At 43.7% G+C, this 27943-nt stretch overlaps 2 protein-coding genes and 1 long non-coding RNA gene across 3 annotated transcripts; 1 reads left to right on the top strand and 2 right to left on the bottom strand.

Annotated features, from left to right (window-relative positions):
- Positions 1-9: 9 nt before the first annotated feature.
- Positions 10-11036, bottom strand: LOC100830397 (probable glutathione S-transferase DHAR2, chloroplastic). Its single transcript, XM_003563989.4, has 6 exons — positions 10684-11036; positions 4883-4973; positions 4649-4792; positions 4272-4389; positions 2022-2162; positions 10-964 (listed from the first exon to the last, which is right to left on the bottom strand). The coding sequence occupies exons 1-6, from the start codon at positions 10889-10891 to the stop codon at positions 878-880; spliced, it is 789 nt and encodes a 262-aa protein (XP_003564037.1). The 5' UTR covers positions 10892-11036; the 3' UTR covers positions 10-877.
- On the bottom strand, positions 2320-4265 carry LOC112270014. The gene is made up of 2 exons (XR_002962286.1): positions 2910-4265; positions 2320-2826 (listed from the first exon to the last, which is right to left on the bottom strand). It is a non-coding gene; the product is annotated as an uncharacterized LOC112270014 (long non-coding RNA).
- Positions 11037-21592: 10556 nt separating the features above from the next.
- On the top strand, positions 21593-23578 carry LOC100833226. The gene is made up of 2 exons (XM_024457621.1): positions 21593-22553; positions 23037-23578. The coding sequence occupies exon 1, from the start codon at positions 21621-21623 to the stop codon at positions 22413-22415; it is 795 nt and encodes a 264-aa protein (XP_024313389.1). The 5' UTR covers positions 21593-21620; the 3' UTR covers positions 22416-22553; positions 23037-23578.
- The last annotated feature ends 4365 nt before the right edge of the window (positions 23579-27943 follow it).

Here is a 27943-nt window from a genome sequence, read left to right as displayed (position 1 = left end):
TGTCGGCACTGGAATAAATTTCAGTGGTAAATCAAGAATAGTGTTCTTCCATTTCATACAGTGTCAGTAAAGGCAGCCTAAATCGGTTAGGCTTACATCTGGCATTACAAAACTACAGGAATCACACTCACCCTCCTGGGACCCACCATCAGCTCAATCAGTTTACCAACATATCTAGTGACTTTTCTTAACTAGAGAAAGTAATATTGCATATAAATCGGTAATTGCATGCACCCCATATACTTAGACTATCTTTTGTAGCTTACGAACCCAAATTTCATCGAATGGTTTATGTGAAAAGCAAGCACTACAGCCTGTGGTCTGGATCAATGTAAATAAGGAACTTTTTGCACTTCATCTCGTATTTAGTACTTTGTCACCTCCGACGAGACTGCAGTAGGTTCATGTAATATATGTGTACGTATGAGTAACCTTTCCAGGTCACTAAAGGCCTGTTTGAATTGAAGGATTTTATCCCATAGACAATTTTCCTATAGAGACTCCTAGGTTCAAAGGAATGGATCCTCAAAAATTCCTATGGATTGCTTTCCTACCCCCTATTCCTATAGGAATTCTAGCAAGAGGTTAGACCTCTTGGAAATATTCCTTTGTGTCTTGACAACTATGGCATACACTCACCTCTATGCAAAATTCCTGTATTTTTCTTGTGGTGCAAGCAAACAACTTCTAATACTTATTCCTGTGTTTTCAATTCCAAGTAGGATTCAACATGTCATAGCATCCTATTCCTGTGTTTTAAGATTTTGGGGATCCAAAGAGGTTCTACCATGCTTCCTATCATAATTATGATTTCTGCTAAGGCCAAATAACAGAGTGTACGCAGCGCAGTTTATCTGGACGACTTTATAATTGTGACCTAACCCATGACTTTTGGGCGCCATCCAGCAATGACATCCTCTGGCAGAGCCCGAGTTTTGACAAATGAATCCCTCGAGAAAATGGTCTGCAACAGAAAAATCAAATGCTGTTAGGATAGGGTTCCCAAGGCCCATGCTCCTCAATAGAATGCAGAATGAACTTAAATGTACGAAGGAAACCCTTTATGGACTGTCAGATTGGTAGTATGGTAGCTTACATAATATATTAGTCTGTCACTAAAAGTACTACTCGGTCGTTTATAGGTCGTTCTAGTTTTTCCACTTTTTCGCATATTAGAGGTCGTTTTAGGTGGTAATTAATGGCTGCATGCACTAATCACTCTGGTTTCCAACTCTACACATTCTCGCTACCAATTAAAGATCTTGTGATTACTCCTTGGAGCGCATGGCCTGGCCTGGCCTGGCCGGTGCAGCCTTTGCATGGCCCATTTTTTGGTGCATGTGGGCTGCCAATTAAGAAAGTTCAAGCCCCAATGCGATTTTGCTGCAGAAGTAACTCAAAGCCAGCCAGTTTATGCTATGCTAATTTATGCCTTGGTATACGTGAACAACCTAAACCGGCCAATAAATTGGGAAGGAGGGGAGGATTGACCTATCTTTAGAAGTACATCAACAAAGTATATGCCAGCTTTTCTAAGGGTAACTTGCCCCATGTAGTGAGCATAACAGGCCATTGTGACATCACAAGAATTAGGGGATGTGTATTATATTCAACACATAATTAAATATGGTCAGTTGTTCGCATAAATGCCCTAAATAACATTCAGTCTCAGTTTGCACACCACATGTTTGCCTAGCCGTGATTTGGTATGAAAGATTGAAGGGCACAACACACATGCGATGCAACTACTCGATATATGGTATTTTCTCCTCACGCATAGGATACAAAGACAAACCAATTGCACCTTTGATAATTACTAACTACTTTCTTGTTTATTCTTGTGTGGGTGTCCACTAGATGAGAAATAGCACAAGACTCTAGTTCATTTGCATTATCGAGTACCAACAACCAAAAAGACAAATGTAAATTTTATTGCACTAGACTCTAGTTCATTTACATTATCAAGTACCAACGACCAAAAAGACAAATGTAAATTTTATCACAAGATGATGGAAACATACCTTCATGTATGTCGTCACATGTGCAAGTGCATCTGGGACAGACCAAGTCTTGTAGTGACCTAGAGCGATCTCCATGTGATATAATTTTGGACCAAGAGATAGATCAGCAGCAGAAACTGTTCCACCATTAATAAATGGACCCTGCAATTAGCATCTCAGATCAATTCATTGTAAATTTCATCTAAGCCATGAAGAAGAAAATGTTAACAACAAAGCTAGTATGCCAACATAAAAGGTTCTTGTGAAGCAACATCATTACACAAATACTCTGAGTAAAATGTAGTTAATATATTGCATAACAAATTCATCTTTAACTGAGCTAAGTTAATCCGAGTATCTAGACTTAAAAACTCTGATGAAAGTTTGGATATAATTTCAACTTTCAAAATAGTTCCTTTTTTACTACTGCTAGAGCACATGTCAGAGATACAACGTGAAAAGGATACTATGTTGAGTTTAAGTGGCACAAAGGTGTTTTTCCCTATATATAAACATGGTTTGGGGGCTTTAGATTACACGGCCTCTTGTGCGCCCTTCTTTCCACGATTTGGGACTCTACCTTTGGGCCCACGCTCGCCTTGGAGACTAACTTATCCCCCAAATCCTTTCCAAAGAGTGATACATATGCCACCAAGTCAAGCGACATGGGGTTTCTTGTTGGAGCTAGCCGGCGGCTAGCCAATGAGCCGCTCAACTTGCTCACTAGTCGAGTCGCTTCACCGAGTCGGGATGGTCAGACTGGCTAGGTGACTTGACAGGAGAAGCAGAAATGTCATCTTCCAAAATCATCGGGTGGTCAAACCACCTATGGACAAGCAACATCGCCCACATTTGTATGTCAGACAGTTCTTATCAGGTGATTATAAAACTACTAATTAGTACGCTCACTTGATTCGGTTATGCTTTATCGTGATGTTCTGAAGTACATAACAGGGGTAAACACCAGCAGGAGAATGGACAGGTGGAGCCAGCTTGATTGGGATGAGATTAGATCACATATGTGATGGACTAACTTGGGGAGAATTTGATTGCTCATCGATTATCAGACCTTTCATAGCTGGCTAACAACTTGGGAACAATCCCAGGGATCATGTTCCTGACAAAAACCTGGACCTGATTGATACGTGGTAACTAAAAGATGACATGAGCTTATCTCCTTCGTGCAGCCATACTGCTGTAGGACCAAGTATATGTGCAGATTGGGAACAAATTTTGTAAGATGAAGACAAAAGGTGTAAATAACCCCAAGCACATAAAAAAATTAAGGTTTGAGGGGCATCCTACTTTAAGAAAGCAATGCCAAAGGATTCTAGTCATAGGCAAGAATTGTGTGTACATTATTTTTACATGATTTAGCTGCAAAATCCAGACAAAAAAGGTATCAGATCAAGACAAATAAGGAAGGTGATTCCACAGATATTTTTTCATTCGTTAGTTCAAGAAATTTGATTCATAGGCATTCGTATAATATATGGACGTAATGTGATGTGGGACCTAGCCTACAGGAGAACGCAAGAAGGCAACCAAGGAGGGGGCCGCAGCAGGAACTTAAGGGGATAGTATCCCTAACTATCCCTAGTTTGCTTTAGCAGATATTTGTTTGATTCTCAAGTTAGTTATTTCCTAAAGTTGTTAGTTTGGCTTAGCCCCCAAGTTAGTAAGCTGGTTATATAATAACTATTCCCTCGGATCCTAAATTGTTTTCGAAATATTACATGTATCTAGACGCTTTTTAAGAATAGATACATCCATATTTGGGCAAATTTGAGTCAAGAATTTAGGATCAGAGGGAGTAGCATTCTCGATGAACAAGGCAAGCACAAACTATCCCAATTATCTCTCCCTATTTTCTTGATTTCTTCCCTGCTCTTGCGGTGCTGCAGACTCCTCTTTGGCTGTGCGTTGCACCCACACTATAACATGTAAGTACTATTCTATTATGAGCTTGGTGCTTATTCAAAATGCAATAATGCCTAGCCCTACTTTTCTCCAACTATCGTATGAACTTCTTCTGGGTTTGCATATGGATCTTATGCAAGGGAGACATGGAGATGTTGATATGACTGACGGTGTGACCAAAGTAGTACATGGTAGGATTCATGTAGCACTACACTTTTTAAAATCCTTATGTGTAGATATGGCAAGTAGATAGAGCAACAACACTTTAGAAGAACTTAAAGCTATTCTTGTCAAACCACTACTAGCTAGACTATCTCCTGAAACATTGATATTGCTACTAGGCCCACTTACATTGTCTTCTAGATAACTATTGAATGAAGTCAGCTCACTAAGTATTGCCTGTTCTGTTCCATCGTTGGGATCTTTGCTTTTGAGGAATCCAATGAAGGTGGAAAATATTTTTGACCCTCTGCGAAGAAATTCATGCACACTTATTAGTATGGCAGTGCGAACAGAATGTCATATAGTAAAAAAAAGAAATATATATATATATATACCAAGAAAATGCGCCAAAAGTAGCACAAAAGGGCAAAGGGACATACTCGCGGAAACATCTTAGAGATATAGTTACATGCACCGTCACCATTCATCTCTAAGTTTGATATGCCATGTTATAGTTACTAATTTATGTAATAACTATTAATGAAGGCACTAGAAATACAACTTACGTTGAAGCCCTTTCTGGTGGAATTGCCAAGGACGGCTGAGGATATTTTTCCTCTAATGCTTGTGTAATAACATCAGAATCAGCAACCCATTTCTCCTCAAGCTTTACAATAGGCACCTTGCCTTCTGGGTTAATTTTCAAAAACCTGATGAAGCCACGCAAAAAACATTGAGCAAAGTAACAGGCACTACTGATATGAATTCCAAAACAGTAGTTTTGTCATCCAGATGCATACCAATCTGGTTTGTTAGCGAGATCAACTAGTTTTAAATCATAAGCCAGGTGTTTCTCTTCTATTGTCAACAAAACTCTCTGCGTGAAAGGACCTGTGACCAACATATGAAATTTAATTCAGAAAGTGGTGCAGATGTTTCAACAATAGAACATAAAATTTGTAGTGCAACTATGACTTTCAGTTGCAATGCAATTGTAGAGCAAGCTCTTCCTTTAGATTCAGAGCCTAATTTTTTTGTTTCTATTCCTGGTTTTCTGAACAAAGCTGTAATTTCAGAACTGCTTTCGTCTGATGCATAAAGGCTGAGGGTGATTATCTAAAAAAACTATATCTATCAGTTGTGGCATTACACGCCTAATATAACGGCAGACAGTAGTTCATGCTCTTATGTAAGAATACAATCTTGCCAACAAGTTTTTTTGGTATCAATCAGATCCAATATTGCTGTGCCTTGGAGGCTTGCAAAAATGAATATTTATGTTGTATTAACAAAACATTAAGACAGTGTGTTGTGTCTATTGCTGAAGTAGCACTTTCTCTAACCCAGTGAAATGTGTAGTTCATGTCTGCGTGTGAAATAATGCCTTGGTATCAGTCCACAAACATAAACCCATTCAGCTTGTTCATGTGAAAATTATGGACAGTTATAGGCTCTTGGGTGAACTGGTAGGTGGATGCAATTTAATATGGTATCAGAGCCAAGAATCTCGAGCTCAAACCCCACCGAACAAGATATTAATAAAAATACATGCGGCCTAAATCGAACCCATGTCTAAGGCCTGGTGGACCCTAGATGTGAGGGGGCTTGTTGAATATAGGGTACGTTTGGTTTATGCCCAACATAGCCCTACCAAATCTTGGCAAAATTGGCTTGCCAATTATTTGGCCAACAATTCTTGAGCCCACACTTGGCCAAAGATTTGGCAAAAATCTGTGAAAGGGATGGCTAGAAGCTCATTGGCAACCAAATATTTGGCAACAAGCAAACAAACACCAAATTTTAGTTTTTCTTTTGAGAGCAACACCAAATTTTAGTGGGTTGCCAATATTTCGGCATGGTTAGAGTTGGCTCAAAACCAAACAGGCCCATAATGCCCACCTTTCTCCAACAGCTTAGTATTTTGGTGAGCAGGTCCGTGTATGCAATTTTATAAAAGTCATCTGTGTACACAAACTTCGGTTGGTCTCTAGATCTTTATGAAACCAACAGTTGCCCTTCTACAATATCGATCATTCTAAATGGCATAAGCTGACGAATTAATTGAAAACTAGTCTTAAGACTACTCAGCATATCAGACAGTTTTATCTTATATATTCATAACTCTTTGGGCCCTATGCGTAATACAGTTTGGTAACATCCAAAACCAAAACATTTTTAGCATAAAAGTATACATACATTTTGAGTCCAGCAAATCCTATGAGTCTACACAAGTGTACTACTTATAAAAGTTTTGGGTTGGCGGTGAGCTCACTCCACACCTGCACTCGTACATGATTCTTGTCTGCCGTAGTCACTGGCACCACCAAAGGTGACTGGGTGAAAAAAGTGCAAATTGATAGGTAGGCTGGGATTTGGATTTCACATCAGAAGTGAGTTGGGCTGGGCTGGTCAGACGGGCTGGACTCAGGCAAACCATAGCCATCTTGCTTTCATTGGATGGCTAGTGTTATTTAGGAGTTGCTAAAAAAGCTGCGACTGCCATGTCGTCAACCCAAAACTTTATAAGTGGTACAGATTATCTGACGAGACACAATATATGAATATAGTCATTTCCACAATGAATTCTTTGATTATGCTCTCTTACCTGCAGCAACACACGGGGTAGAAAACTAGAACCTAATATGAAAGACATTCTTAACCTGCCACTCGCCCAATATACTACCATGTCAGCATCAGCATTCTCCAAATATCTCTACTACTTATAAAGGCACCAACATATTCATCCCAACGTCCACCCCACTAAATGTACACGGAGTACTGATAGCCCCACAATTAGACTCACTAAACACGAATTACTTACTAACCATGTGCATTTAGTGATTACCTATTGAGGCTGAAATTCCACCCAGCAGGAGAATCTTTCAGCCCCTTCCCTTCTGTTCTCCGCCACCTCCTGCCTCTGCCCCGACTCGCACGCCCACCCCCGTCCTCCTTCCCTTCCCCAGAGGCCGCAGCCGCCGCCTCCCCTAAGCGGGCCTCCTCCGCCGTGCCTCAGCCAGACTCCACCTGCGATCCACAGCACCGCCGCCTCCTCCCCTCCGTAGCCCTCCTCTGCCGCGCCTCAGCCCGCCTCGCCCGCTAAGCACCTGCGATCTGGCCACTGCGCGAGACGCACCTCCGCCTCCTCCCCTACGCGGCCGCCGCGCGACGAAGCACCGCCGCCTCCTCCCCTCCTCTGCCGCGCCTCAGCCCGCCTCGCCCGCAAGCCTCCACCTGTGATCCGCGGCCACCGCGCGACGAGGCATCGCCGCCTCCTCCCCTCTGTGGCCCTCTCTGCGGCGCCTCGCCCGCTCGCATCCACCTGCGATCTGCGGACGCCGTCAGAGCCACGCGACCAGGCATCGCCGCCGCCGCCGAGCCCCCCACACGCGACCAGGAATTCTGATCGCAACCCGCCGCCATCTCATCCTTGATTCTATCAATACTTCTCATTTTTCAACTTCAACCACAACATCGTGAGGACCAGTACAGCAGGTTCATCGCACCATCCGAGGTACCTAATACCTGCATGTTTTGCCGCAACAAAGTGTATGTTTGATTTGGCTTTCAAGAACTTAGCAAACGGCAATTGTGGAATAGGAGCATAGGTTGACCTTCAAGAATAGGAGTAGAGCTTTGATCTGGACATAATTTCTTCTTATTTGTTGCTTGGCACTGGATAACAAATAGTTTGGTGCCGCCAAATTTTCATGCATTGCAATATTAGTAGATTTTCTGTTGGCTTGGGGGCTGGGTTCATATTGGGCAGCTATTTATCAGTTTATTCTAATTCAATCTGGACAGCATGGAGGATCGAATGCTATGCTCTCTTAAAATCCTCCAAGGTTGTTATTTTGTAAGTAGACCATATCTTTTAGCCACATTTCACAAAATTATCATGCATGTGCATATCGAAGCTTCCATATCTTTGGAACTAGACTACTAGAGACTAAAGAACACTCTATGAATTGTCGAAGGGAGACTGCAGACTGTAGTTAACAAGTTACATTTGGACAATGTGGAAAAATTACAGAATGCAAGCGAACCAATTGTTTCTAATCAGACTGAAAGTGACAAGGTGATCAAGGGAAATGTACTAGACAGGTATTACCTATTACATGTTATATGGTGATATTGATAGTAGTTATCTCTCAAATGTATCAGCAAGTCATTTGTTATTGTACGTCAGTGGAGATTACTACATACGCTTGCATATCATTTTGCATTTCGGTTCTTATCAATAGCTTGGACTAGAGAGTACTGGACTGTGGCAATATTTTCTGCAAAAGAACGGGATATGATATAGTGTAACTGCAGCATGAAGTTTTGTCCAAGATATTTAATGAAAGCACCTGATTAATAATGAAAACTGATGTGGCTTTTCCATCTGACTAAACCAATTTATTTCTATCTTTCAGTTGTCTTTAATCTGCAACTTTTGTAGGGATCAGTATATCTGGGACAACTAATTAGTTCACGATGATTATTTCTTCTGTCACTTTTATTATACCCTTACTATAAAGGGATGAAACAAGTGATGAAAGGTTGTACATACAAAAGGGAAGTAGGAGAGAAGCAAAAAGGAAGAAATTCATGAATAATTTTGGTTTGATGGAGAATGGAAGGTGCAACTCTCCATTAGTGAATTTCTTATTTCTCGAGCGTATAAATTGTATGAGCCATATCTAGCCGATGGTGAAACTTAAAAGAACTGAAAACATGAATGAATTTATTTTGTCGATCATATAGCAGGGATGGTTGACAATTTTAGGCGCTCCTTATTTTTGAGAGTGGCTCGGAGTACGTGCTCGATTACTAAGTTAATAGTTTTGTACACGATCCAGTAGATAATGAAGTTTTTTCATAACCTTGGCCAGAGCAAGTTTTGAGCAAAATAAACCTGAAGCTTTTTTTGGAAATGCACGAATCTCTTGGTTGATTTCTCTCACAGTGAACTAAGAATAACTGCATCTGGGTGCCTCTTGGTTGATTTATCTCACATTTTGTTTTGTTTAGAGACTTTTCCAATCCATTTGCAGAACTCGAATTAAACAGGATGACATCGTGTCTGGTATGTCAAGTAGTAGTCTGACAGAAGACCAAGACATTTGTCATCACTGTTTATTGCATTATTTTCTTGTTGATTTTATGACAATCCTGCATAGGTCACTCAGCACAGCTTCATAGGCCTAGAGATATCCCACCTGGAACTTGCTATGTTCACAAAATAATTGTTTCTCTTCGTTTTTTGTTCATCTACTTTTCATGTGAGAAAAAATAAGTGCTTTGTTATATGCATATGCTAGCTTACTAGGTAGAGTAGAAATATAGCCTCAAAAAAAAGGTAGAGTAGAAATATGCAATGTATGCAAATATTATAATGTTATCTGAGTGATTTCCTCAAAGTAATTGATGACATTTATTCCGAGTGAATTTCTGTGGTGGCAGATTTCAGTTTCTCCAAACATCGGGCTCTCTGCCAGCCCATCTCAATGATAATCTAGCATATAAACAGCCATTTGTTAAGCATAAGAATTGGCGGATCCCAATATGGTTATTGGTCTCTGTGAGATGAGTTTTGTTAGGCAACAAACCTCCTGAACAAATCACTATCAGAGCCCAATATGGTTATTGGTCTCTATCATTCTTCAATTTTAGTTTAGATAGTATAATAGACGAAATGTTTTCTTGGATGCCTCTTCGCGGCCAGAACGCAGTTCAGACTAAGGTTTTCTGGCTTGTTACACACATAACACTGAGGTAATGTGGCTGGCTTGGGACATGTTAAGGCGGTGGCCTGTGAGCAGAGAGTGTGCCTGAGGCGGCTAACGGCTACTATCTCAACCTATGGTTCTTGCACGTTAGGGGTAAGCAAGATATCAAAGGAATAGAAATCCTGATTTGCTCGAATTATTGCCTGGTTATCATGTACTTATGTGCAGCTATGAGCTAAGCATTTGGTTTTAGTTAACATACTCTAGATTAGATGGCCGGAATTAAGAAAACCTGCTGAGATTGGATGAACCGCTAAAATATACATTCTGAAGTGATTTTGTTTCATTTTTTTGCCCAGTTTCAACACAGGCATTGATGAAATGTTTTATATTTTGTAACGGCCTATGGGTCGTCAACTTCTTTTCTCGGAGAAGAAACAATGACAGTATCTGAGGAATAAGCATCGGCTAACTCTGTGCCAGCAGCCACGGTAAGACAGAGGATGCAAGCGTTATCCGGAATGATTGGGCGTAAAGCGTCTGTAGGTGGCTTTTCAAGTCTGCCGTCAAATCCCAGTGCTCAACCCTGGACGTGCGTGCACGTGCACACTTACTAGTTGTAAAAACAAACTCATGAAGATGAACATTGACCAAGAAAATTTGGATCCGGAAAACACAGATGGTAGCCCAAAGAAGCACGAAGATCTGAATGAAGCTTATCAAATTTGGCAATTTCCCATCTATGCACATGCGCTGCAATTGGTACGAACACTTTGCTGACTCTGGTACCTAAAATCCTACGTTCCCAACGTCCAGTCCCTTGCATTTTCAATACTATTTACAACAGAAATAAAGGGAGGGCGCGGACACATATAGAGGGAGCTCACAGTCGCCGAGGCGGTCGGGGACGGTGATGGAGGCCTTGGCGCAGACCTCCAGCGGCTCGGCCGAGGCGCGGGCAGTAAAGGCGCGGCGTGTAGGCAAAGCTCGGGGCCGGGAGAGGCGGCGGCCTTGGCGGAAGGTGGTAGCGAGGAGGGTCGAGGACCCCGTGGTCGATGCGGTGGCGCAGGTGGTGGTGCGGAGGAGGACAGCCATGGCTAGCTCGTCGGGACCGGTCGCCGCGGCGCTGAGGGCCTGAGGTTTAGGAGGAGAAGTGGGGGCTGAAGCTTATCTTCGGCTTCGTTGCGTGGCCGCCCCGAGAGCAAGATACCCGACCGGTAGGCTATGGCGCTCTGAACCGCTGTTTTCACCAGCAGTTTTTTTTTCCTTTTTTTTTCCTGAGGCCAGCAGTTTTGTTTCTTTGATGTACTTTGGCCGGAAACTTCTTTCTGTTTTGAAACTTCTGCCGGCTGGTCGGTTCGGGGTTGCACACCAAGATCGTAATTGAACGAGTTGATCACACACAATCACGAAGCACAGTAAAATAGATGAACAACAGGAAATAGAGAGGAACAGAAACTCTTTAGGTATAAGAGCTCACAACTAACGTTAAGTGGAGGAACGAGTCTACGGGAGATTGAGGGAGGCGCACGTATCGGTGGCCCTCCCCCCCACCCCCCCATCGACCGGTTCCTCAACACTCCCCCTTGAGCACTTATCCGTATGCCATATGCCTCAAAAACTCGGAAAAAACCCAGTGGGAAAAACACATGAAGAAAGAGCGCATAAGATACGATTGCCTCGTTAAAAACCTCATGCGAGAAACACAAGAAAACTCACTGAGGGAAAAAGAGTACAACCTGCTCAATCTCCAAGATGAGTATTTGATCGCCATGATCAAGATTTATCGATGAGTATGTGAAGTATCTTCTTCTGAACCTTGCATCTCATTAAGTCTCAACATACCGATTCCACGCACACACCTTTCAAAGGTGTATGCCGGTAGTGACTTGGTGAACAAATCAGCAAGATTTTCACACGACTTAGTATGCAGGACCTTTACCTTGTTCATCTTTTGCAACTCATGTGCATAGAAAAACTTAGGATTTATATGATTGGTGAGATTACTCTTCACATAACCCGTTTGTACTTGTGCAACACAAGCTGCATTATCTTCATAGATAATGGTGGGGGTCTAGATGATGTTCAGCCCACAGGTCTGCTGAATGTGGCGAACCATCCGTCGAAGCCATACACACTCACGTGATGCCTCGTATAGTGCTACGATTTCCGAGTGGTTCGTCGAAGTCGATATGAGACTTTGCTTTGACGATTTTCATGAAACAACAGTTCCACCACATAGAAAAATATATCCAGTCTGAGACTTGGATGTATGCGGGTCCGACAAATACCCAGCATCGGCATAGCTTATCAAAGATAGGTCTTGATTCTTTCTATAAAATAGCCCAAGATCTTTGGTCCCTTGCAGATACCGAAAGACATCCTTAACACCTTTCCAATGCCTTTTGGTAGGTTCAGAGCTGTACCTAGCCAGCAAATTGACGGCGAACGCAATGTCTGGCCGTGTACAATTCGCGAGGTACATGAGTGCTCCAATAGCACTCAGGTAAGGAAATTCCGAACTCAGAACTTCCTCCCCCTCTTCTTTCGGCCTGAAAGGGTCCTTGTCTTGCTGTAATGACCACCCAATCATGGGAGTGTTTGAAGGATATGCCTTGTCAAATCCAAATCTTTCCAACACCTTTTGAGTATAGGTAGACTAGTGCACTAGAATCCCATCATGGGAATGTTCTAGTTACAAACCTAGACAGAACTTGGTTTTACCCAAATTCTTCGTCTCAAATTCCAACTTCAAGTAGGAACTTGCTTCCTCGATATCCTTAGGTGTACCGATGATATTCAAATCATCTATGTATACCGAGATTATACAGAATCCATCTTGGGATCGCCGTATAAATACACATGGGCAATCTTCCTTGCTTGTGTAGCCCTTTTCATGTAGAAAATCGCTCAGGCGATTATAACACATTCTACCCGACTGTTTAAGTCCATATAGTGACTTCCTGAGTGGAACACTGTATAGACATCTTTTTGCTCTGTCTTGGTTCGGAACCGGGAGAACATCAGGTATCCTCATATAAATGTCTGAATCCAAGTTACCATACAGGTAAGCAGTAAGAACATCCATCAATTTCATTTTTAAGTCCATATTGACTACCATTGAGATCAAATATCTAAAGGTAATTCCATCCATGACCGGGGAGTAGGTTTCCTCATAATAAACCCCAGGTCGTTGAGTAAACCCCTGAGCAACTAACCTTGCTTTGTACCGTACTACCTCATTATTCTCATTTCTCTTGCGGACAAATGCCCACTTATAGTCGACAGGGCGTACGTGGGGAGGGGTTCGACACACAGGTCCAAAAACCTCTCTTTTGTGCAGAAATAATAATTCGGTAGCTATTGCCTTCTGCCAATCTTTCCAATCCGACCTCTTCTTACAATCAGCGAGCGAGTTAGGCTCGGGGTCAAGATCGATGATTGCGGCAATTTTCTTAGCAAAGTTTATGTCGACATTAGCAGTCGCTCGGTTTATTGATTCTCCCATGTTAACATAATCTATGGCCATTTCGTCATGGGGCGTGTCATGCGCATCCTCTATCTCCACAGGATTTCCCATTCCTAGAGCGAGGTTCTTTAGTTTTTCCGCGCCGATGTGTGCGCTCACATCTCCGCTGGGTGCTTCCACTGTTGGAAGGTTAAAGTCCGGAATTTCTTGCGCTGGAGATTCCGTACTTGTGCCAGGTCTCAATTGGCTCCCCTCACTCTGTCAGGGCTTTTTTAGTAACCAAGTGTGATAAATCCCCCTTATCCTTTTTCGTCGGGCGTCCCCGAGTACTTGGGATTTGAGGAACCGGATTTCTCGTCCTTTTAGGTCTTTGGACTCGAGCGGGTAGACCCACAGGATCCTTGGGTATCTCTACCCTTTCTGGTACATTGCGCGCAGGCACATGTGATTTTGTCACACTTCTCAAGTCACTAAAGTGATCAGGCAGTTGATTCGCTAAAGCATGAAAATCTATTATCTTTTGGACTTCTCTATGTGTCTCACTTCTCGACTTTTCTCATCAAGAGGTTGATTTCCTCCCCCTAAAGTCGGGAAGAGATCCTCGTCAAAAATGCAGTCAGCAAAGCGGGCCGTATGACAGTCTCCTGTCATGGGGTCCAGATACCTAATTATGGACACAGTCTCATAATCAACGTATATCCCCGACTTACGGAGCGGTCCCATTCCTAATCGCCGAGGGGGTGGTATCGGTACATATACCTGGCAACCGAACCTAAGAAGGTGGGAAATTTTCGGTGCCGACCCTTGCGCTAGTTGGACAAGTGAATGGATGTTGTAGGCCCTGGGTCTATAGTTGATGAGATTTGTGTCGTGCAACATTGCATGCCCCCAACATGTGGTTGGTAAATTACAACCCCGAAGGAGTGGTCTGGCAATGAATTTAATTCTCTTAATCAATGCCTCCGCTGTTCCATTTTGCGTATGGACATGCGGTACAGAGTGCTCAACCTTAATGCCAAGTGCCTTACAATAATCATCGAACACTTTTGAAAAAAATTCTTCAGCGTTGTCCATTCGAATAGACTTTATACGATGATCTGGGAAATTATTCCTCATTTGTATGATTTGCGACATCAACTTGGCAAAGGCATGGTTCCGTGTAGACAATAAGATAACACATGACCATTTAGACGAAGCGTCTATGAGCACCATGAAGTATCAAAACGGCCCCGAAAGGGGCTGAACCGACCACATATATCCCCTTGGATGCGTTCCAAATGCGCAGGGATTTCATCCCTCACTTTCAATGGTGATGGTCGAATGATTAATTTCCCCGTCGCGCATGCCGAGCACACGAAATCATCATGATTTGGGAAATTTTTAACATTCACCCCATGCCCATTTGAGTTGTTAATTATATTTCTCATCATTCTAATACCCGGGTGGTCTAATCTATCATGCCATAAGCAAAATAGTTCAGAGCTTCTAAATATAGTTTTTAAGGTAGTGTACACGGGCGGCGCTACAATCTTAGTGTAGTAAAGCCCAATGCCGAATGAAGGGAATTTTTCAACAACATGCTTACCGTAGGCATCGCGCTTTGTGATAAGTATGCACTCTTTGCCATTATCATCATCGGTCTCCACATGGAGGCCATTTGGGCGGATGTCCTTAAAACTCAAGAGAGTTCGAGTCGACTCTGGGTACAATAATGCTTCCTCAATGAGCAAAGTTGTTTCCATGGGGAGTATGATAGTAGCTTGTCCAGAGCCTACTATTTTTGACTCACCCCCTGCGATAGTCATGATACTCCCCGGAGTCTTTTCAATGGACTCGAAATAATGAGTTTCTCTCAAGATGGTGTTTGTGCTACAACTATCCACAAGGCACGTTTCCTCCATTCAAGCGCCACGCGTTCTAAAATATAGCATCTAATTAATTTATGAAGCGAGGATGTAGCAACATAATTAAGTAAATGCATTACATATTTCAGAACATAACAAGCCATCAGTATTAAATAAAAGGAACTAATGAATGAACCATATGTCATCCAATCGCTGTAAAGAATATGGTTTGCTCTCATAGAGCTTACAACCCAATTGTATCAATGAATAAACTAAAACATTAAGGGAACAATAATGACTAGGCCATTTCAGCAATCACGCCATCAGGCTCAGCCTGGACTTGCCCGCTACTCATATGGCGCCATAGAAGGCCCCACAATGGGTAACATGGGTACCTCGCTTTGGAAGTTGGCGAGTTGGTCCTCCTCGAACCGCTCCCTCAGGGCAGTCCAAAGAGCCATTGCGCTAGTCTCAGCCATATACTCTTCCTCGAGAATGTTGCAGAGATGGCACCACAGGAACTGCAGCACCTCATCATTTTCCTCAAGCGTGGTGGTAGTGACCTCGTGGGTCGAGTGACCGACCGCCCCTAGGAGTCCCTTTGACTCGAGGAAAAGCTCCACATCACACTTCCACTGGCATTTGCGCCGCTCTAATGAAGTGCGTCAAATTCCCGATGGATTATTCCGTCCATCTGCATTTTTGCAAGTAACCATGAGATTACAACAGCAATCCCTTGCACAAATGCGATGGTGATACAATGTATTCAATAAGACAATGTTCCAATATTTAAAACACGCGAGTTCATGTCTTACTTAATGATTAAAAGCAATAAGTCATAATTACAATTAATCAACAATGGTAAAACATGCTAATACAAGCATGTGCATAGAGATGCCAAGTTAAACATTTCCTAAACGTGAAAATTAGCCCCAGAAACACATTCCCGAAGCCATTTTGAGCATAAATGTGCAGTTTCAGCAAAAACTGACACTTCCAGGGACTTGCGCGCAAAAATGAAGCACATCAAACATTTGTGCGTAACTACGGTAAAATTCCGGGGCTAAAACACAAAATTCCTGGCCCAAAATACATTTCGGGTCGCCAGCCCATCCCCCCCCCCTTTTTTTCAGCCCAGAAGCTGGCCCATCCCGCACAGCCCAGCTAGGCCGGCCGTGCCAGCCCCTAGGGTTTCCCCGGGCAGCGGCTGCACAGCAGCGGCAGGGTGGCTAGCGGCGGCGGCGGCAGCCCAGCCATGCCCGAAGCAGCGCGGCCTGCACACGGCGGCACTCGCGCGTACACAGCGGTGGTGCACGCGCACATGAGGCGGCTGGGGCGGCCCGCGCGCGCCGCGCCTGTGACCCCGGCAGCCGACGGCGGCCTGCGTGCCCGGCAACGGCCCGCGCGCGCCTTCCATTGGCGGCCCGTGTCGCTCTCGAGGCTGCAGCAGCCGGCGGCGGCTCACGCCCGTGCCCGGCACGGCGGCGACGGTTCGCGTGCCCGGCAGCGACGACGATGGCAGTCCGTGCCCGCGCGCTCCTGAGGCGGCGGCGGCCGGCGCACGGGAGGTGCGCGCTCGCGCACTGGCAGGGGTGGTGCTCGCGCTCAGAAGCAGCGGGGGTGGCGCTCGCGATGGGAAAATTGGGCGACACGGCTCACTGCCATTCATGGCTGCGGTAGCCGGCGGTGCGACGCTCGACGGCGTGGCGCCGTCTCCCCTAAAAATTGGTCAACAAGTCCCTCATGCGGTGGGATTGATCGGCAATTGTGTCGGCGACTTGATCAGCAAGCGACCCGTGAGGAAAATCCAATCTTGAGGTGAAATACAACGAAAAGAAACTAATCGAAAAAACTGAATCGTAACGCAGAGAGGAATCCATTTTTGCAATAAAATTTCAGATCCAATACCTCCGTGATTTTGTCGAGATCTTGGGGTAGACTCGATGAAGGCTCGGGGTAGAGGCTCGTGCTGATAACATGTTGTGCAACTCCTGCCGGCTGGCCGGTCCCGGGCTTGCACACCAAGATCGTAGTCGAAGGAGTCGATCACACACAATCACGAAGTACAGTAAAGTAGATGAACACTAGGAAATAGAGAGGAACAGGAGCTCTTTATTAATTTCTGATCTCAACAGTACGTACAAGGTATGCCTCCTCTCCTTTATATAGGCCCAATAGGTAGGGGATAAGAGCCCACAACTAACGTTAAGTGGAGGAACGAGTCTACGGGAGATGAAGGGAGGTGCACGTATCGGTGGCCCTCCCCCCCCCCCCCCCATCGATCGGTTCCTCAACAGTTTCTAGTTGTGCTTGGAGAGGCTGCCACGGGATAAACGAGCCAATATCATGTACTACTATAATTCAAAAATATATATGATACCAATAAATATTTTTTTCACATATCATATACCAATACCATATATCATTGATGAGTCTCGCTATATCCGCCCCTCCCCCCCCCCCCCCCCCACACACACATCTCTAGTTTGAAGTCTAACTAATGTACATATACTCCACACCATGTGGCAACCTCTGCACCACGTGGGCTGCATCCGTGGTTCCGATACAAGGGCCCCCACGCATCCCTAGTTTGAGTATCAATGAATATCAATACCATATAGCGTTTGATGATACCATATATCAATGGAATATATTAATAAGGTGTCCAACACCACGTGGCAGCCTCTGCACGCACCGCTAGGTACGGAGTCATTAGAATCACCAGTTTGCTACTTTTGCATGTATTGTATACTACTCGTTTTTAGCCAGGCGCGTATTGATATAGGCCATGAACCAATATAGACACAAATTTATGCCATATTAATGATATTTATGTGTTACAATTTTGTATTAATTACGCCATAGTTTTCATATTAATTACGTAAAATTATGCCAAATTAATGAGATTTTGTGTAAATTACGTCTTTTGAATGTGTATTGGTCTATGTGTGTCTATTATTTTCTTTATGGGTATGCAAGTCTTATATTGATGCACAACTAATAAAGTACACGTGTGTTGGTACGAACAACAGAAACATGGACATTGATAGAATGTTATATTTTCAACCGTTTCATGTAAACTTCAGACTGAGTATGGAGGACAAAGTCTTTTTTTGGCTACCATCATGCTCTCCTCACACATCATGGCTCGCTTTCCTCCTTGGCATTCAAACTTTGGCTACTTCTGTGTGTGACCCTGTTGAGATGGAAAATTGGAAATTATAACATTTATATATTGTGTCCTAGGCTCCTTGCACTCATACGAGTTTGTGGCATTGTCGCAAAAATAATATTCGTAAACAAAAATTTCATTATATATTTGAACCTAGTTTCCATTTAATCAAACGGTTAGGAAAATAGATAAGCATGCTTGACAAAATGGCCATATAGTCCTGCACAAACATAAATTCAAAGAGAGGAGAAGGCTAATTTTTGCAAACATGTACTGAATTCACCTCATTATACCAATTATGTTTGCCTATTGTTCAAACAATTTTTAGGAAGGATGTTCCTAGGAAGAAAATTTTGGTATAGTTGTACAAAATTTTGTGATGGGTTATACTATGAGAGCTTGTCACGCTCTTCTTCCACCACAAGCGTCAAGAAAATAAATATTTAAACTAAATTTTGACCGGAAAATCTACCATACACATGGGCAAAGCTAGCATATACCCATTGGTTTAGAGCGTTGTTTGCTAATTCTGCTTAGACTGCTCATAATAGGAGTAACATAGATGGTAACAAGTAGTGTCAACTAAGCAATTTGATGGTGTGGCATGTTATTAAATGAAGAGAGTGGTTTGGAGTAACTAGGTACTCCCTCCATTTGAGTTTACAAGGCCCACGCGGAATTTTATGCCAAATTTTGACAAAAAATATGTTGGTAATCTGAAATTATTGCGGCACAAAAGATATATTGTTAGATTCGTATTAGAAACTCTTTCTAATGGTATAACTTTTATATACATATATTAAATACAATTTGAATAATTGTTGGTCAAAGTGTGGCACAAACTTCAATATAGCCTTATAAACCCAAACGGAGGGAGTATGTTAAGACATCAGAGAAGTCTCCTTACTTCGGCTCCATGGCAAGCTATTAAGGGCCAGTTCTTTTCAGCTTCTAAAACAGTTTTTAGGTCCAGCACAGGTGAAGCCGAAAAGAGCTCGATTCCAACCAATTTCTAGGAGCAGCCCAAACCTCAAAATCCTTCCTACGAGAAAACGCTGGTCCAGGATAACTTCCCGGGCTTCTGAAAAATCCCACCTTTCTTTGCCCCAAAAGGTCACTGCAATTACAAGAGAACTGCCACCGCAGGTACATACCGATTCGTTCTTTCTTTCTTCCAGATAGCCCTTCCCCATTGCTCCTGTCTCCTCTAATCCTCTTGTCCTCCTCTCCAGCCAAGAATTTAGGGTTCCTCCCCCAAGCAGCCGCCGCCACCAAGTCTGTGCTGCGTCGTCGCCTGTCGGAAGCCATGACGCCGGCAGCCTCTCCGGGATAACCTCCGCCGCCGCCCTGCTATTTCGCGGCGCCTCTGTCGCAGATTCGTCCCCCGGCTGCTGCCTCCGTCCCCATGCCGAGCCGCCGCGGATTTGTCCGCCGGTCCGTCGCCGCAAGAAGGCCCCGCTGGTTCTGCTGGTTCGAGCCCCATTAAGCCACACGACCGCCGGATTCATCCCCAAGCCGCCGGTCCGCCACCCCACGAAGCCGCCGCCGCCGTACTCCTCCTTGCCGCCGGAATTCAGCACGGCCGCGGACTGCATCTGCTCCGAAATCAGATCGACGACCTCCACCTCCTCTGTGTCATGTTCCTCCGGCCCGACCACCTCGTCGTGCTCTTCGTAGGAGCAGTAGAAATTTTGATTTAGAGTTTGAGTAGAGTTTTTGTTGTTTGTGTGAATGTTATTCTAATATACAGAGAACTCGATTTTGTTGTTTGTGTAAACTCTGGATGAGCATGATTTTTTTGGGTCTAATGGAGAGATCGGATTCATGTGATTCAGGTGGTTAATGGTAGAATTTTGTGGATGAGAAGAGCATGGAACGCTCGTTTCAGCACGGGGGGCAGAGGGGTACCGAAGACTTTCCGTCAGAAAACTCACGCAATAAGCTAGTTACAACAGAAGCTGAAAAGAACTGGAGTCTAGTGTTTTAGGAGCTTTTCTCCACAGCTGTTTCTGTGGACAGAGAAGCTTAAGCCGTTTCTGCAGAAGATGAAGCTAAAAAGAACCGGTCCTAAAAGGTGCTTGGTGAGGCTTCATTCTCGCCATTATATCTATGTTAAATTTGGCCGTCTTACCCTTCTCCAATTGAAGGTGACATGTTTCGGTGTTTTGCAATGGTAAAACTCACTTATGGCGAGTGTGTTCCCTGGAAAAAATATATGGTTGATAGATTTTCCACCGTTTTCTCACATGCTCAAACATGTGTCTTCTTTATGCATGGTTTCATTGTCCAACGTGACAGAAGACAACCTTGTAAGATACCCCGTAGTTGGGTCGTAACCACACTCCTTAGTATTATGAAGGATATAAAAATAAAAATAAACAAATAAAACGAAACCTCACGTATTTGTCTGTCTAGCAGTAGTGGTGTTACAAATAAACAGTCAGTCGCGTTGCCAATTTGCCATGCCGTCCCGGTCCTCCACACCGATCTCCACGCATGAAAAATATAAATATACGACATTTTTAAGGGTGAGACTCCATTTGTCCACCTTAATTGCCAATTTGGGGATGTTTGGATAAACGAGGGTGGACAAAACACCTTGTTGTCCGATGAGAGCCCCATTTGTCATCCTCATGAATGTATGATGTGTTGGTTAGGCGGACAACGGAGAAAAGATGAACAGATCTTGCACAAGTGTAGACTCTTTAGGATGTGTTTGGTTCGTAGCTGGGTCCAGCTATTGCTCAGCAAGTCTATCATGGCTTTGCTGGGCTAGTTGAGCTAGTTGTTTGGATTCACCAGAAGTATTCTAGCTTTTGCGAGTCGGTTCTAATTATCTAGAACAGTTACCATCGCGTAGAATGTGCGTCCGAATTCTTGCCGATGAGAGCGAGCCAATTCGGCTCTCCTCGCGCAGCAAGCTTTTCCTTGCTATCCCAGACTATTTGCTATTTTTTGAAGGTTCCAAATGCAATTTTTTGAAGGTTCCAAATGCAGAACCTTGCTAGGCAAGGCTAGGAGACTTTTTGCTTGAGATCCAAACATATACCCTTATTCTCTCCGAAATTTGAGAAAGAAATGAGAAGATAGACACCTTTTAAACAAGAGAAATGGAGATTTCTCGTTAGATTGCATTTTTGTCCACGAACATTTTATAAATGGACAAATTGAGAGAGTTTGGGACTTGAGAGTGCCTTCGAGATGCTCTTATTGGCAGTTGCCCTTATCGCCACTGACACTGGTGACCCCTCAAGTGGGACCCATATGCCATTGAGGTGAACATTCGCCACGTACGTATCGTGTGAAACAGCGCCGCGTACTGACGTTGACGGCCCCGAAATGTGGGCCGCCGGGCTTCGTAACGTCACGAGGCGGAGGGATGGCAGTTGGGTTCAATCGGGGCCCCGCCTCCTCGCAAGCAAGTGGGCCGCCGAAACCGCCTCTCCAATAAAACCCTCGCGCCTCTCTCCTTTCGTTCCCCTCCTCCGCGCACGCACCACACCAAGAAGCATCCCCTCCCCAAGAAAGAAAAATCTCCCCATGGAGGCCGGTGACGGCGGCGGCGGCGGCCATGGCGGCGCGGCGGGGAACGGTATCGACGAAGCGGACGCCGCCTTCTTCTCCGGCGGCCGGTACCGCTGCTGCTGCTTCTCGGCGCCGTGGCAATCGTCCTCGTACGGCCGCCGCGCGGTTGCCGGGCCGGACGAGGAGTGGTGGCACGGCGTAGGGGAAGGAGGAGGAGGGGCTGGAGCAGGGGCGGAGAGGCGGAGGTGGTGGCGGCGCGGGGTGGACGCGTTCATGAAGGTGCGGGAGTGGTCGGAGCTGGTGGCCGGCCCGCGGTGGAAGACCTTCATCCGGCGGTTCCGCCGCGGGCCCACCCGCCACGGCAGCGGCGGCGGCGTAGGGAGGAAGCTCAACTACGACGCGCTCAACTACGCGCTCAACTTCGACGAGGGCCACCCCGCCAGCCCGGAGCCCGGCGGCGACTTCGCGGGGTACCGCGACTTCTCCACGCGCTTCGCCGCGCCGCCCGGCTCCGCCAGGTCGTCCATGGACCTCGGCGGCCGCGACGCGCCGTCGCTGTTCCACCACCCGCCGCCGCGCACTCCCCCCGCCGTCGCCGCGCGGGGCTGACTGGCTGACGGCAGCCCGGCACACCCACCGATTCTTCTGTCGTAGTGGGGGTTTCGGTCGGAGACGATAAGGCTGGGACGTCCCTTTCTTCCTTCCTGGCGATGGTGGTGGCGATAGATGGTGTCCATAGGCCCGTTGGTGCGTGTTCAATTCTTTCGTTTTCTTTGCATTGTCATTGTATAAAATATCAATTTTGTCGTACTATTCACAGAATTTGTTCATCAGTCGCGTTTTAGCGCTTGTATACATACATATATATGAGAGGAATTTGCATGGCGGGTCCTTAAACTTGACAGGAATATTCAGTTTCATCTATTAACTTGCAAACTTGAAAAACGAGACCTTAAACTTGACACGCCGATTCATTTTAGTCCAAATCGACGAATTCGGGCTAAATTCGGTCATGCTGGCTGCTAATGTGGACATGGTTGGCTTGGACGGGTTCTTTTCGCGAATTTTTGGACGATGAAATCTTCCATTTTAACCCTTTGAAAGAGTTCGGTCTCGAACCCGTGGTCTAGCCCTCACTTGGAGGAGGTGACAACTACAATATTTTCACAAAATACACTTCCTCATCCTCTGACTATCCTCCCTGTGGCCACGATATGCTCTCATCTCTAGGGCCAAGACATGATAGAGTCACCTCCCTCGCCGGTGAACCCACTTCGGTCCTACATCGGCGACGTTCTCGCGATCGGTGTGCTAAGGGAACGGGGGAGGTGATGGGGGCAGTGGTGTTGACTGCTATACGACGAAGCAGCTGGCGGCGCTTTTGAACCATCGGTTCAAGACTTTGAAGGATTTGGCTTTGTGGACCGGGTATGAGACCTAACTTTTCATGGGGTTAAACGGAATACTCCATCGCTTAAAAATTTGCAAAAATGACCCCTTATGCCAGCCATGTCTACGTTAGTTGCCAGCTTAGCCGAATTAATCATGAATTCGTTGATTTGGACTAAAATGAACCAATTTGCCAAGTTTAAAGTCTCGTTTTTAAAGTTTGCAAGTTAATGGATGAAACTGAACATGACTGTCAAGTTTGAGGATCTGGGATGCAATTTCTTCTATATATCATCTCAATATCTCATAAATATGTGAAGAACTGAATTTCTTGCCCAAGAAATTGGCAGAGCAAATCTGCCAGTACATTGTATGCTCGCAAATGCTGGATTTAATTTTTAGAGGTTGCAACCGCTGGGCATCCAATATCCATCGGTGTCAACTGCCACTCATCTGGCTGTCCACACGGTACACCCCGTGAGGTAGGGATCTTGGCGTTGCCGACACGATTCGTGCAATCCGCCAATCACGTCTGCATAGTTGCATCAATCCAGCGTAGGAGTATTTAAGAAATCATTTTTATAGGAGTATGATGTTGCTGGCTTGCTGCTGATCTCAAATCTCAATGCGTGTTGGGGTTTGGACAGTGACATCTCCTTGGCCAGTGCCAAATCCCGGCCTGTTGCGCTGTTCGGGCGTTGGGTTGCGTGCCTTTGTCTGGTCTAAAACAAACTGACAGGTTTGCATGACTGGATCTGTACTGGACTGGACTACGAGGGTCCGATTAATTCAGCTGCAGCTGGTGTCGTTGAAAGATCAGTTCTTCTCTGAAAAATGGAAATATTACCTAGCTGGCCTCGGGAGTCAGTATTTTTATTGAAGAACAAAGGTCCAGACGAGGGATGGGTCTTGGTCTCAGGGTCAGTCCCCAACCGAAAGAAGAATGTCTTTGAGGCCAATTTGCGTGGATAGGGTCTATTTGGATAGAAAGGTATATGTTCCACCATTTTGGAGCATATATAAACTCAAAAACAACTGGAATTGAGGAAGGAAAAACACAACAAACTTTGAAAAGCGTGGTTTGGATGTCATGCAGAGAAAAACAAGGTAATTGTAGACAAGGAAGAAAAAACCACGGAAGAAATTGCGTTTGTTTAACTCCAAAATTCCTATGAAACTAGGGATTTCAAAGAAATCTAGATAGCCAATCCTTCCAAACGGCACTACAGAATTTTTTCATATAGGAATCCTATCCTCCAAAATTGCTAAATTTTGCTATCCTCCAGAATTCCTACATTTTGCCATTGTTTCAAATATGTTATGTTTATAACAGAACTCCGGGCATGATTAGAGCTTCTTTAAAAGGTTTTCATAGAAAACTTGGTGCTTTTTTAGAAAATTTCCATACGTCATTTGATTTGTATGATTGAATCTTATATGATTTTCTTTCTAAGGGTTCATTTGCACTATATTTCATATAAAAATCATCCAGTCTAACCTCTTGAAAAGAATCCTTTGTTTTTCCTGTGGTTCGATCAAACAAAATTTAGTGCGACCAAAATTATGTACGAGTCAAGTGAACATGACATTGCAATGCTGTATTTTTCTTTTTACTACAAATCAAAGAAGTCCTTAGGACTCTCTGCAACCCAGAAATTACAGAAAATAATTAAAGTTAAAAACATAGATGTCATTGCAATGGCATGGTGTATGCCACATGAATTCAAAGCGCAGAAATCAGTGATAGAAGTTGTTTGCATGCGCCATAGCCAAATTATTCATGAGCTATTATGTGTTTGGTGTAGCTGTCGTAGTAGACTCGTAGGTAAGGTTTATAATCTTGCAAATCAAACAATCTCTATGATAATAAGAAGAAAACAAAATCTAAGAATTGAAATTCATAGTAGTACAAAAATCTAAGGTATGGATTGCACCGTCACAATATGATGCGTGATTCGGACGATTCAGACAGCTACAATTCAGAAGAATCCAACCATGGCGGAAATGTAATATTCCCACTCTTGATGGTAACATCTGGCCAATCCAGCTCCCTTGCTTAATTTTCAATATCTGTAGCGTCTAAAATGGGAATGATACTCTTGTGATCTGACTACATGCACAACGCTCTAGTAACTAATTGGTGCTGCTGTTAAACTAATAATTGGTGCTGCTATTTTTAAGTTGAACGGGCTAAAGATCAGTGACGACCACCATTTACCAAGCCTACTGTATGGTGGACAGTAAAAAAAAATCGCAGCAACAAAAACATACACATACAACAGCCGTTATTTCCTATAAAATTACTGAACTGCAAGCTCTTCTTTTCCTACATTAAGGGTGAGCTTTGGGAGCGTCAATCAATAATCAGCGGGCATCATATTGTTGTAACAAAACTTGAAAACTAATAGGCACCGTAGCTGTGGTGTTTGAGTACTTACTGACCAGCCAATCAGATAAAAGCTACCTGCCAAGATACAATTTGGGGATGAATGTTGCAACAGAAACTTCATGTTTCAAAAGCTGATAATTATGTGTTGATTGATGCGATCCAAAAACCTATACCGTCCAATGTGATGACTAATTGACTCATCATAATATTGTTATTTCACGAATTCAAGGGGATGTTGACTTCCTGACAGCAGTGAGATAAAAGCCCCTGAGACAGAAAAAACCAGAACACGTATGACCATCTTGGAACGAATGTTCAATAGCAAACCTCCAACGTTTCTTCTTGTCCGTTTCAATCATGCATGAAACTAGCCTTTACACGTGAGCATCTGCGTATTAACAAAAAAAGGACAACGGATGTGCTGAAAGCCTGAAACTAGTATCCACCATCTTTCACAAAGAGAACAGTAATTTATTCTGACCTGGCTCGTCCGATCTTCACATGTGGGACCTGAAGCTCACCAGTATTCTGAGACTTGGAAACACTGCTCATGAAAAGAATCTTTGGGGCCTGAATCTGGGAGTGGACATCTGAAGAACCCATCTCAAAGCAGCTGCATCAGATGTCAGAACAAACAACTATATCAGATCTGGTTATTAAGAATAATTTTCTGGATCAGCATTAACTAATGAGTGAAATGCATGTGTGTTTGGTACGGCAATAGTTGTCCATGTACGGATTCATAATCAGATGTTAATACAAAATGCTAGATAGATTGCATATGATGCCTGTATTACTAGTGGAGGCATGAGAGGCTGGCACTTCTTATTGCTATCCGACTAAATATGACACAAAGATGGAAGAGCAGATAGGAAAATGCATTTGGCTCTTGAGATCCACACGACATGACACTGAATTCCACTTCACTAAGCACCTTCCCGTTTTTTTAATTTCTCTTGTCAAGATATGGTATCATGTTTAACTATTGGATCCACTCAGGACCACAAGGTGCAAGAAGCTAGAGGAGGATAATATCCAGTTTGATATCAATTCTTGCAAAAACGATAACACTAAGCACACAAAAAACTAACAAAGACTAGCTGGTCATCAAAGATGGAGCACCAAAGCAGAAGGCGTGAACATGCAGATAGGTCAACATTGCATTGATATTACATTGATAAAGAGTGAAATCACTGTATGTCACAAAACGAAAAATGAGCTGAAGAAAGAAATTTAAGCATCCAAGAAGCACCGGCATTACATTTAATTGGTACAAACACATACAATTTGTTATCTGTAAATGTATCAAAATTAAGGTGAATAAAATGATATCTCTCTCACACAATTATGGCCGAGAAACACAAAATATTACAGCAGCAGACGTTACATTTAACCAGTAAGAACAAATAGATGGCAGCTGTGAAGCTATTGAAAGTTAAGAAAATTCAAATCCCACTGAAATAAGCTGGCATATCTATACTCCCAGCATAAAGGTCTCTGCCAGCCCAGGAATGAAGCAAAGCATGACGATTGCTTTCTCCTGTTCCATCTTTTTTGCTTTCTATCAAGATAAAGCAAACTATCATTTCGTTTGTGAGTAAAGAGATTCTTGAAAGGGGAATGTAAACCCCAGAAAGTGCTTATCGAAGGAAAAGTCATTGAGAAAGGCAGCAAATGACTGACAAACTAAAGGCAAAAGAAATATGTTTAGTTAGAGTTTAAATAAATAATTGGTAAAAGAATGAAGGCTCAATCGTGAGAAGTTCCTATAGTATGTAGATGTCAATCACTATGCGCATCAGATTGACAGATGAGGGGAACACTAGGAAATAGGAACCAATTCCCCATTGGCATGAACTCAAATTTTAGACAGTAATCAACCATGAACTTGAATTTAGAAATCTAAAATAAGAGTCTGTATTGCTATTCTGCATGTGAGTTGTACAATACAGTCAACACCCTTATATATTTGACAGTCAGGAACATAAGTTTGTACATGAGCAATTTGACTAAATAAGAAAATTGCAGTATCTGACTGACACTTGATTGGCAGCAACTATCACAAAAGGAAAAATACCAAATAAGCAATTAGATACATGAATTTAAACCTATGAACCAGTAGGTTCTGGCAAACTACAGCCACATACAGTTTCTGGAACTTCTACAAGTGATTTTTATACGATGTCCTTCTACTTCTACATTAACGGGTTATTCTACGAAGCACAATTGCTCATAATAGTAACATGGGTTTTACTCAAACCATATCAAAAGATTAGTGGATCAAAATGGTATTAGTGAATGGGAAAAGTATACTTGCAACAATTCATCAGATTTATGACCTACATGAAAATTCATAAAT

This window comes from Brachypodium distachyon, chromosome 1, assembly GCF_000005505.3.
Source record: "Brachypodium distachyon strain Bd21 chromosome 1, Brachypodium_distachyon_v3.0, whole genome shotgun sequence".
Lineage (NCBI taxonomy): Eukaryota > Viridiplantae > Streptophyta > Magnoliopsida > Poales > Poaceae > Brachypodium > Brachypodium distachyon.
The sequence above is the reverse complement of the archived record's forward strand: the minus strand, read 5'-3'. Positions and strand labels throughout refer to the sequence as shown.